This window comes from Ochotona curzoniae, unplaced genomic scaffold (genome assembly GCF_017591425.1).
Source record: "Ochotona curzoniae isolate NIBS_2020 unplaced genomic scaffold, NIBS_Ocur_1.0 scaffold_1037, whole genome shotgun sequence".
In the NCBI taxonomy this organism is placed as follows: Eukaryota; Metazoa; Chordata; class Mammalia; order Lagomorpha; family Ochotonidae; genus Ochotona; species Ochotona curzoniae.
The window spans coordinates 10,103,857-10,116,650 of NW_024467083.1; the positions used below are offsets into that span (position 1 = coordinate 10,103,857).

General features: G+C 38.2%; 1 protein-coding gene across 2 annotated transcripts in view; it reads left to right on the forward strand.

Moving 5' to 3' along the window:
- SNX7 (sorting nexin 7) overlaps positions 1-12,794 on the forward strand; it is a 91,992-nt gene that overhangs the window by 31,317 nt on the left and 47,881 nt on the right. The window contains exons 3-7 of one of the 2 annotated variants that reach the window (XM_040998701.1): positions 58-168; positions 487-651; positions 4,478-4,676; positions 9,005-9,204; positions 11,844-11,930. In XM_040998701.1, coding sequence (XP_040854635.1) covers positions 58-168; positions 487-651; positions 4,478-4,676; positions 9,005-9,204; positions 11,844-11,930 — 762 coding nt within the window. The remainder of the gene's footprint in view (positions 1-57; positions 169-486; positions 652-4,477; positions 4,677-9,004; positions 9,205-11,843; positions 11,931-12,794) is intronic. The other variant, XM_040998702.1, reaches the window with a different exon arrangement.

The following is a 12,794-nucleotide window of genomic DNA, read 5'->3' on the forward strand; positions in this document are numbered from 1 at the left end:
GGCAAATGTCTACTGTCTTATATTGCATGTGCTGTTACTTTCTGCAACGTTCTTCAGACAACTCGTGGGGAATTTGACTCCAGTGAATTTGAAGTTAGGAGGCGTTATCAAGATTTCCTTTGGTTGAAGGGAAAACTTGAAGAAGCACATCCCACTCTGATTATTCCAGTAAGTTTGTAGTCATCTTTTTCTTAGAATGGCTACCTTTTGTTTTTCTGAGTCTTTTGGAAAAATTTCAGAACATTAGGTTCAGTATAGTCCATTTATGTTAGCAACAAACTTCTTCTGTATCCAGATTTTTTTAAAAATAAAATGTAAGATTTGTATCTCGGGTTCCAGAATTGTGAATTAAAAAAAAAATACAGCAGTTGTTCAGATGATCCACTTCTCCCTCAAAAAGGGAAAGTATAGAATTTATTACAATGATGTGTCACATCATGAATCAGGATTACACTTTTGTTTCACTTTGTTTTGTTTTTGCTTCAGCCATTACCAGAGAAGTTTATAGTGAAGGGAATGGTGGAACGATTTAATGATGACTTCATTGAGACGCGAAGGAAAGCATTACATAAGTTTTTGAACCGAATTGCTGATCACCCAACTTTAACATTCAATGAGGACTTCAAAGTTTTTCTTACTGCACAAGCCTGGGTAAAGAATTTCGATTTTACTCTTACAATCCTTTGCTATGCAGATGTGTGCTGCGGTGTGTACTTCCTCTTGTTTACAGGTGAGGTGATGACATCCTTGACTTGAGATGAAATCTTTTAAAAACACTGGAGACGCTCCCTTTAAATATTCCCATTTGTCATGTCTGTGTAATAACATTATGGAAATATTAATCTTCCCCACTTACCTATGTTGCCCTTTTAAAAAACATGTCAGCTCTCTACATATACGGCTAATACTGAACACAAATAAATATGGTCCCTTTACTGATACTGTTCTGTGTACAAGCTAAGACCGTTAAATGAAGATAAAGTCTTTATTGGTTGGATAGATGCTGGACGTATAGCCCAATAGATTCTGTCTCTTCCTTTCAGTTGCCTGGGAGTGAGTGGGAGGATGGGGCGGGTGCAAGGTTTCTGATACAGAAAGCTTATATTTTCTAGTTTATTTCTTTTATTTGCTTTTATGTAGCTATAATTCCACAAGAAGACAGTTGCTAGGACAAAAGGTCAGTATTAAGAAATTACTGGGACCTGTTGAGTTTGCTGTCTCTGTTGCCGAGGTGGTAGAAGCTGAGACGTGGTTCATCTCAGTCTTGAAGCTTCCTGTGACTTAGGTGAAATGAGATTGAAGCCTGATTCCAGAAGCTCGGAGGCTGTTAGGCGTGTTCTGGACAGTCAGTGCTTTTAGGAGCAGCCTGCCTGTTGTGATGATCTCTGGTTTCCCTAGTAATGTTTCCTCCATGTGGTGACACTGTGGCCCTGCTCCATGCATGTGCTATCTCCTCCAAAATGGCTCTGTTCTTTGCACACAATATTACTCTGACTTACAAATAAATAAGTGTACCTTGTTTTTAATATTTTCTGCAAGACCATCTGGAAGGAAAATGTGCAGGCAAAGAGAGACAGTATGAACCCCATTTACGTGAATAATTAATGATAGTGTTTTTAATTGTGGGTTAGGAAATACTCATTATTATTTGTGAATTTTTCCTATGTGCTACCGACTTTTATTTCCTTGCAAAGGCGTGTTTCAGTAGTTGCTGCACCATTATTGTGATCCCTTGTCCCCTTTTTGTTGTTTTTAAATGTGCCATGATTCTTAACGGATGCGTTGGTGCAGTTTATCCATTCTTCCATTTGATTTTTTTTGAAGCTTTGATCATTGAAAGTTTCAAATATAAGCTAACACAAAAGATAACTGTATTAACCCTCACATGCCATCATTCCATTTTGGTAGTTATCTACACTTTTCCCAGTCATGTGCAAACTCTTCTCTGTTTTTTATTAGTAATTCTAACTTTACAAATCAAAACTTGTGAGTCACTACTACAATCAATTTTCATATACCCAATCCCATTTTTCCTATTATAATTTCATTTTAATTTCTTCATCACAGTACATGAAACACAGTCTTTCCCTATCTGTGTGTGTATGTGTTTATTCTTATTTTTCATTTTACAGTTTTGTAAGTATAGGACTTTCCTCTTTCCTTCCTTCCCTCTCTCCTCCTATCCCTACCCATTAATCCCTATTTTACAATAATATAAACCTTCAGCTGTAGTATCTCCTCCAGCTTCTGCTCTTCATATATGTCATGGCGTTGTAGAAATAAGCAACAGTAGAAAGCCTAGTATTTTCACGTCAAGGTATATTTAACAGTTTTCTTGGGAGTCTACTTTTATTCAGGAGTAGAGATGCATTCTTTGATTCCTGGTACTCTGACTCCATTACATTTTTGTTTTATCAGATTACAATTATATATTTGCTTTTCTATATCTTTTCATTTTGTATTTTGGATGAAAGTTGTCTTATATGAGAAAGAAGATATGACATTTGTCCTTTTGGCCTTGATTTATTTCACTGAGCCTAATGGTCTTCAGTTGGCACCACTTTGTTGCAAAAGGTAGAATGTCATTCTTTTTAATGGTTGAATAGTATTCCGTGGAGTAGATTGACCACAGTTTCTTTATCCAATCATCTTTCAATGAGCATCTAGGTGGTTTCAATGTCTTTGCTATTGTGGATTGTGCAGCAATGATTATAGGGATACAAGATGCTTTCATATATATATATCATATATATATATATCAGTTCTTGTGGGTATATTACCAGGAGTGGGATTGCTAGGTTATACAGAGGGTGAATTTTCACTTGCCTGAGTACTCTCTGTTACTGACTTCCAAGGTGGTGGTCCTAGTTTGTAATCCCACTAATAGTGGATTGGGTTCCCATCCCCTTCCCTTTCCTTCTCTTCCTTTCTCTTCCCTTTCCATTCTCCTCTCCTCCCTTCCCCCCTCCTTTCCTTTTTCTTCCCTTCCCTTTGTTTATCTTCCTTTCCTTACCTCCCGTTCTTTAAGCTTCCCTTCCCTCTCCCTTCCCTGTACCCTTCCCCTCCCCTCCTTTTCCCTATCAAACATAATGCAAAAAACTAATAAAAAAGTAATAGGAAGACTCTGATTACTAGATAGATGCCTGCTTCAGTTGGTTGGAAAGCTAAAATCAGACACTATTTACACTTTGTCCTAATGACTTTGGAGGCAGAATGCGCTAGTGCTTATCCGTGAAGCCCCTGTGCTCAGGCTCGCAGGGTTGCCATTGTTGTTCTACAACTTAATGGTGCTTGGGTCTGGTATAAGCTACTTAACTTTCAAGTACCGCTATTTTTGTTTTGTAAAAGGAGGATACTAATAGAAGCAACCTCATAGTTTCATTGCACATTGTAAATGTGAGTACGTTGCCTACAACATAATTGAACTGTCAATAATTGTTAGCTAGGAAATTAATGATTGTCACAAGCAATTCAGTTGCCTTCCAGTACAGTTATGAGACTACACTATCATGCCTTTCAATGTGTATGCTTTATTCACACACACACTCCTAAATCTCTTGTTTCTCTACCCAGAGGCCTCTTGAGCCTCTTAGTCTTGGACCAGAGGACAAGCCCTGAGATGGCCGTGCTTACTTATTACTCTGTAGTCCCTGCATGGAGCATGAGAAGATCAGGCAGTCATCTCTGAGTCATGGGTGCCATTAGAAGGATGCCATGCTCCTTCTTCGGCTGGGGCCCAGGGCACGTGAGACAGGTTTTCCCTCTATGAACTAGTCAAGAGCAGTTATTTGCTTGATGGCTCCCTTATTATATTCATCTTCTTAGCTTGGTTTCTCCAGTGCTTGTTGTTGATTGGGTGGCCTTCAGGCTCTTTCGTGTTGCCTCCTTATAGACTATTGGGAGAGATCATTATATTAATAGTACACGCTCCTAAGCTAGTCCTAATCAATGTCCACACTGAGTTAACCTTGTATTAGCTAATGTTTGATACATTTCACACTTTAAGGGGGGAATAGTTTCACATATATTTACATTTTTAACAAATTTCGGTATTTTGTTCATTACCATGAAGTTTTCTATTTTTCCCCGCTAGGGAGTTAACTGAGGCCTTGGAAAATCCCTCTTCAATCATTTTCCCATTAAATCCATATCACAAAATACAGATGGACTGTTGTATCAACCTCTTATCTTCTCTAACGTTCCTTGAGCATCATTTCCTTTGTGAAATTCTGTTTGTATAAAGATTTGTGCTCAAAGGAGGCATCGTATACCTGTTTTGCCGGATTCGTTTGGAAGGAGGTACCATCTGGCAGCCCAGACTCAGACATGAAACTATGACAGACTCATCAAACTGACCCTTAAAAAAAGATGGCTATGAAAGAGGTGCTCTCTTACCATAAAGTTGTTGAGTTCTTTAAGCTGCCTCTCATAATACTGTTGCTTGCTTCCCAACACATGCTTTTGTTTTTGTCTCTAGGAACTGTCTTCCCATAAGAAGCAAGGGCCTGGACTGCTCAGCAGGATGGGACAAACAGTACGAGCCATGGCTTCCTCCATGAGGGGCGTTAGGAGCCGCCCCGAGGAATTCATGGAAATGAATAACTTTATTGAAATATTTAGTCAGAAAATAAACTTGATAGATAAAATATCGCAAAGAATTTACAAGGAAGAAAGGGGTACGTACAGTCATTAAAATGGGTATTAAATAAGATATGAAAATTACTATAGCTAAATACACTTTGCCCTGTCTCTTCTGTTGTGCATCTAATTTTAACACCTGATGTGATTGTTTTAATCATCCTTGATTTCCTTTCATTTTTACTTTTGAAAAAAGATTTACTTTTTAAAAATTTTTTTTATTATTTTTATTGGGAAGGCTGATATACAGAGAGTAGAGAGAGAAGAAGATTTTCCATCCGATGATTCACTCCCCAAGTGAGCGCAACGGCTGATGCTATGCCGATCCGAAGCCAGGAGCCTCTTCCGAGTCTCCCACGCATGGGGGCAGGGTCCCAAAGCTTTGGGCCGTCCTCGACTGCTTTCCCGGGCCACAGGCAGGGAGCTGGATGGGAAGAGGGGCTGCCAGGATAGAACCGGCGCCCATATGGGATCCCGGGTGTTCAAGGCGAGGACTTAACCACTTCCACTACGCCAGGCCCAGATTTACTTATTTTTATTGTAAAGTCAGACATAAAGAGAAGAGAGACAGGCAGGAAAATCTTCTCTCCCCAAGTGGCTGCAACAGCTGGAGCCGAGTCAATCTGAAGCCAGAAGCCCAGAGCCTCTTTTGGGTCTCCCATGCAGGTGCAGGGTCCCATGGATCCCGTTGGGTTATCCACAACTGCTTTCCCAGGCTACAAGCAGGGAGCTGCATGGGAAGCAGGGTGGCCAGAATTAGAACCGATGCTTATATGAAATCCTGACATGTGCAAGATGAGGTCTTTAGTCACTAAGCTACTTGGCTGGGCCCTGATTTCCTTTTCTATTCACTGTTGCATTCTTTTAAATCTCAAGAAGCTCATTTTTTGGAGAGAAGATTTATTTATCTATTTGAATGTCTGACTGTAGAGAGCGTTATTTACTGGTTCAGACTTCAAATGCCTGCAAAAGTCAAGGCTGGATTAGGCATGCCAGGATCTTGGAACTGTGGCCTAGACACATGGGTGTCAGGGACTCAAGTACTTGAACCGTTAGCAGCTTTCTTCCAAAGTGCATTGGTTTGGAAACAGAGGCACTTACAACCCAGGTACTCTGATTTAAAATTTAGACTTCCTAAGTGGCAGTTAGCCATTCTGCTACAATATCTATCCAAGGAAGGTAATATTTTTTGAATACACACTTTTTATTTTTATTGAAAGGCAGAATTACAGAAGCAGAGAGGGAGAGAGAGCGTGGGATAGTTCATGTACTGGTTCATATACCAAATGGCTACAATAGGTGGGGCTGTGCAGGAAGAAGCCAGGAGCTGCTTCTCTGGCTCCCAGGGGGATGGCCACTGCTCCCAGAGGCACTAACAGGAAACTGGATTACAAGTGCAGAAGCTTGTTCTTTAATCAGTGCTGATATGAGATGCCAGTGTTATAGGCTGTGACTTAGCGCACTAACACCATATCATCAGCCCCAAGAAGCTAGTTCTTTTGACTAAGTTCTGTAATTCCAATTGTATTAAATTTGTCATTGGATGTGATTACAATTCAAAACTAGCTATGTTATCAAACTATCTGCTTTTGCCAGTAAATGTTAATTAATTCATTCATTAATTTTGATGAAAGAGAGACAGAGCTCACTCATACGTATATATTCCCGATTTATTCACAACAGCTGGGGCAGGCTAGGTGGAAGCTAGAAACTGGGAACTCAGTCTGAGTTTCGCCTATGAATGACAGGGGCCAAGGTGATTAAGCTCTCACCTGCTGCCCCCATGGTGCGCATTAGCAGGAAGCTCAACTCAAATCAAGGCTCCCTGATGCAGATGCAGATGTCTCAAAGGAACTTCCTAACTGGTATGTCAAACACTCTTCCCAGGAATAGATTTTCAAGTTTATTCATTCAATTACTTATGTGTAGGATAGAGTAACTGAGAGAAGGAGAAATACACACACACACACACACACACACACACACACACACACACGGGGGGGGGTGGGGGGGGAGCACGCCTTCCATTTGCTAGTTCATTCCTCAAATGGTTGCCCAAGCCTGGGCTGAGGCAGATCAAAGGCCGATGGGTGGCTGAAACCTGAGAAGCTGACCATCATCTGCCACCTCCCAGGTGCGTTAGCAGGAGCTGAATTAATTGAACAGGAGGAGGACTAAATTCAGTCTAGTCCCACATAATTCAGTGTGGGATATGGATGTCCTGAGTGGTAGCTTAACCTACTGTATTATAATGTCCTCCAGGGAATAATATTAAGCTGATTAGTAGACTAATGCTTGTGAAATGCTAACAGGAAACTGGATTTTGATAGATACAAAGTTAATCTCTCATTACCAGGGGATAAATTTCATGATTCAAACTTTAGAGAATTTTTATTTTAATTTAAGATCCAACTTCTCTTTATCAAAATTTCATTCAAAATAATGAAACAGTTTCTTTTGTTGTTTTTGGGGTATAAATGTAGGATGATTCATAAAGGTCATAAATGATTTAGTGAACATAATTAGTGGCTTCTCTTCCCTTCTGACTTTTTAATTGAGATTCCTTTTGATTTTATATTATTTCATGTTTCCCAGTTTCTTTCAACAGAGTTGCATGCCCAATATGTCTTATAGCTTTTCTGTGCTGGATATTAAGTAGGGTGTTAAGATGGAACCTATCATGGAGTTAACAGTCTAGTTGGGAAAAGGTCACTGCAGCAGAAAAGTGTACTGAAGCTCAATAGATGTTTACATCCATACGTAATTTGAGTCTGTACAGGCCTAATTCAAAAATTTTTAGATGCTCTGTATGAAAATCAAATATCTTCCTTGGTTAATACTACAATGGCATATATTCCTGTTGAGGAAATAATCATATGGATAATTTTCTTTTTCCAGAAATATTAGTCTCCTTTGGCCCTCATTTAATACTGAAAGCCTACCCTCAGGAGGGAGTTAGAAAGGACTCTAGGGTCATTAAACCTAAATTGCATCAGGTAACATTAATGTTTCCATTACTTTAAAATTTTGACCTAAGAACTTTTCTCAGCTCCTTGGGCATGCAAACTTTTGAAATTTTAGTTTCTGAATTTAGAACATTATGACAGATTTCAACAAATTCTAGTGAGTTGTAAGGTGCCTAAGTATAGAGAATTATATATCTGGACATTGAACCAAAAATGCTCACTACTTATAAATTCCTTACCCCAAAATATTACCTATTTTTGAAATTTGATAGTGTGAATATAGAAATGTCAAAATATTCATGTTTCAAAATGAATTCCAAAGTTTTGAGTACATGATGTATCAGGCAGTGAATACTTGGGTTACTTATTCATTCATTATTGCATTGATATGCAAACATTTATTCAGTAGATTGTAGATTAGGCTTTGGGATACAAAAATAGTGAGACTCAGACCCTCCGCTGTGGAACATGTGGCGTAGGAGAGTGTGAGTTTTGCAAGCAGTCACACTAGAGTGAGATAATGCTTAAATAGAGGCTCACTGAGGACAAGGAAACCAAGGGTCCTTTGAAACAATGTCAAGGGAGATTTCCCTGAGCTGTATCTGAAAGACTAGGAGTGGGTTGTTGAGTGATGGAAGTGATGGAAGGTTGGGCAAAGGGGCAAGGACAGTTGTTTGAGAGAGGAAAAAAAAAGTCTAACTTACTCATACAGTTATTTTGCCTTGAGTCAAAATATTTGCCAGAAAATCTCAAGATTTGGACCAGGAGAGTTAAGTGGAGGCTGATCATTAGAGTTTCTAATTTAGACAGAAAGTTACAGTTATACATTGAGGCAAAAAATTGAAAGAGGAAGTTTCATTGAAAGTTCTGTACAGTTGATCAAATTGGAGCTATTGTTGGCAATGGCAAGTAGCCATTCAGGTAGTAAGATAAATACATACGTATTGTATGGGATTGGAACTGATGATTGGCTGAGTACAAGTATTTGTCTAGGATGACCTCTTTCCTCCAGTTTTTTTCTTAGGTTTCTGGATGGTGGCAATGTACAATAAGAAGGAATGGATAGAGAATCCAATTTTTGTTACGTGTATTTTGCCTATGAGACACTCAGATATACTTGTGTTGGAGATAGAAGTCCATAATAGATATGATTATCATTGTTCCCAAGCCAGAATACTTCTTGCAGAGAAAAAGGATACTGTTACTAACAGTGGTCACCCAGATACTGACCTGGGCAAACTGTGGCGACCCATCAGTATAATAAAGTATGATACATTTACTTAGGTTTTTATGTAAGAACTCATGCACAATGAGAAAATCAAGCTCAGCTTTTGATATCTGTGCTGTCTGGAGTTTGAAAAATTTTACAAATTGAATGACCTAAGTCAATCTTTTTATAGAATATTTTGATGAAATGAAAGAATATGGCCCCGTCCATATTCTGTGGTCAGCATCGGAAGAGGATTTGGTTGATACTCTTAAAGGCATTGCTAACTGCATCGATCAATGCTGCAAGGCCACTGGAAAGCGGATGTCTGGACTCTCAGAGGCCGTGCTTCCTGTGATCCATGAATATGTGCTTTACAGTGAGATGTTAATGGTAAGAACACTCATAGTTACCATTTTACCTGAATCCCATCCCTGTTCACAAGCTGTCTACAGGCAATGTATGCTTCTGTTTTCACACTGCTGCCTTTCAGTTCTAACAGGAAGCTTTGCTACAGATGCTCAATAAATATTTGTTGGCTGTGTGAGTGAACAGATACATGGGAGGAGACAGTGAAAAGACAGGACTGCTTACTACCAACACCAATAGTTTATAAAATTAAGCATGAATCTGAAGCATCATCAATCAAGATTTACCTAGGAATATGATTACTTTTTTCTACACTTCGAAATTTTCTTTTTTCCAAAACTGCCTTAAGAACTTGTCCTAAATGAAATCCTTGTTTTCTTCCTTTTAGGCCTAGTTGATTTAGCAATGTGCTTAGTACCATTCTGGGAAAGGTACTTGAGTGGGATCTTGAGGTTTGTTCTGCTTTGTAGTTACTTTTGAACAGAAATACTTCAAGTTAAAATGTTATCCTTTCACTATTTGAAAAGGCTTTTAGTTCTTTTATATCCATTTTTTCCATTATCTCCTTATTTGAAACACTTGGATTTAGTAATACTATCTGAAAACCACATTTTTTTTTCCAGTGTCATCCTGGACAAGCAGCACTTTGCAGAGACAGACGGGCACACATAAGTCTCAAGTGTTTGTGACAGGAAGGAAAGGAGTCAGCTTGCATTTAGATGCAGCCCTTTTCTTTTCTGTAGCTGGAGACATGCCTGGTTTCTGTGGTCAGGAGCCCTGGATTTCTAGGTTTACTTTTTTTTTTTTTTATCTTGATAGGGAAATTTCTACAGGACTTGATGCCTGAGATCTTTTTTCTCTCTCTCTTGTTTAGCATCTGCAGATTTCTCTGACAGTCATTAAGGCTTCTGCTTTAACTTCATATCATCGGTGCCCTAGTATAATTAAACCCTTTTTGTGTCTCGAAGGCTTGTAGTGTTTTACTGCAAAGGAGTCTCCTGCTTCTTTCCAACAGTTTCCCTGGTTATATCCTTTGCTTTACTCATTATTGATTGCCTCTGCCCCGACCCCTCTGTAGCTCTTCAGAGATGTGATTTGTATATTGTCTTTTCTTAATTAGATAGCGATTCCCCTTTATGATGTCAAGATGGAAATTCTGCAATTTAAATTGCATGTTATTAAATCTAAGAAAAATTATAATAGCAATCAGGAAGAATCATTTTATAGATCTTCATTTAATTTAATTATTTTTCGACTTCTAGGATATGATCAGTCATATTTATATGGGCCTCTTGTTCTGCTTTATATTGGAATGTTTCTGTCTTCTTCAGTCTGGGCTGAAATAATGAAAAATAATGTCTCAACAAGAATTATTAAATTTTCATTAGTTGTCTTCTGAAGAAACCTCTTAGTTAAATTGTACCTGTGCATGTGAGCTATAGTACCTCATAGATATGGAAACAGACCTTCAGTAAATTGTAGGATGAGTTATTTGGGTTAGGGAAAGAAAGTGATTTCCTCACATTAAGGGCCCACTAAATATTGAAGAAAAAGGGATTTATGATAATTAAATATTGCATGGAGTTCTTTGAAACTAGGTATAATATAATCTCTTTTAAGTGTTTTAATGATTTTACCAGATGCAAAAACCAGGGTGGGTAATTTTCAGGGTCTTTTTAATTCAAGTATTACTGCTTCTCATTAATTATTAATTATCATTGTAAGTAAGCTGCATGAAGCTTATTGTGATCACTTTTGCTTTTTTCTCGAAGACATCCAGGAGACTGAACCTCCTCATGTCTCTTCCTTTCCATGTTCTGCTTTTCTGTTGTTTGTTTAGAGTCAGTATTGTGTGTGTGTGTGTGTGTGTGTTTGTGTTCATCACTGTTTTCTTATTTAATATTGGGAGACCCAGAAAGAGATGAGTGCAAAGAGAAAGGATCCTTTTGTCTATGAAACCTAACCAGGTTATCTCAGAAGCCGAGAGTCATCTAGGGAAAGACATGGTAAAAGATTTGTACAAACTGTTAAATGCATAGATGGATTCTTAATCAGCTTGTTTTTGGTGAGAGTTTTAAGTTTGAGAAAATTGAACTATGAGGCTGAGATTTTTGAAAAAGCAAGAGGGAACTCCTGGTAGTCGATGCAGAGGCCAGGGTATGTCATCAAAAGCTTGGCTCATGGTTGAATATTCACTCATATTGAACTAAGATAAAATACTTCATGTGAGTGCACACTTCAGTGTTCTAATGGCCCGCCATGATTGCCTATTACATCAGCTACCTCTTTTGACTCAGAAGCTCCCACAGATGGTAGAGCATCCAGGTGAATGGTCCGTGCAGTCTTCCTTCCAACTTGTTCCCTGTATAGTACACTTTGATATTCTAATTGACATTTGTGTTGCTCTGTTTTTGTTCTGTTTAGAGAATGCTTGCTTCGATTAGAATTTGAGGACCGAGAAAGCTGATAAAAGATTTGTGAAAAAAAAAACTTCCTAAATATGTGCTTTTAGCTTTTAGAAATTAAAAATAAAGCAACTCTCAAGCTTTATATGTGTTACATTCCCAAATGGCAGAAACTGTTGGTATGGGGATTTTATTTTTGTTTTTTATAAGAGATTATTAATACTAAATGGCCTATTTAATTCTTGTTTTAATATAAAGAATGTTATGAAAAGAAGAGACCAAATACAAGCAGAACTGGAATCCAAAGTCGAGGCTTTAGACTATAAAAAGGCAGACTCTGAGCTGGTAAGTTTCTAAGTGTTCTGATCTGGGCAACATTCATTCTAAGTTTTTTATTGACCATGTAGAGCTTCTTACATGATTTTGCTAAGCATTCGGTAGGTTCTGTGAGAATCTTAACCTACTTCCAGAGGCGTCTACAGAGTTGGTAAGGATGTGTTTCTGCCTTTCTGACATCTATTGTCCTATACTAGAGGGAAACTATGGAATGTTTTAAAGGGACGTTATGTGTTAGAAGCAAGATATGAAATATTTGGCATTGTTCTGGGTCAGTAAATATTTAAACAAATGCTTTTTGCTAGTTTTACCTAAGATATAGGATGCTTATATGGATACGTTAATACGCGTATATATTTTTTCCCAGGTATTGTGGAAATCTTTGTAGAAGAGATATCTTCATTTTCAACTTTCATCCCTCCCTTAAATACATTTTTCTGGAAATTTTCCAACATTTAAAAAATGGTATAATAGTATAATGAAAGCTTATGTACCGTTTAGTGGGCTTTAATTCTCCAAATTGTGCTCAACTTGTTCTGACTATACCTTTCCACATATTTTTTGTTTGTCGAAGAACTCTAAAGCAAGTTTTCCACATATACTGTTTTACCCACAATATTTTCTATTTATTTTAGTATCTGTGTGTTTTCAGAGTAGTGCTAACATATCAGAATATGATGCTTATTTTGAAATGAAGGAAGAGACACACTGGAGACACACTGGAGGAATGAGAGCTGTGATGTCACTTACCTTACACTGTGCTGCCCCTCAGAGGGCAAGGGCCGAAGGTGGGAGAGTGGGCAGGATTTTGCTGCTTTCTGTTGAGTGCTCCTTAAAGGTACTTTCTTAATTTCTCTGTTTAGAATTTAGGTG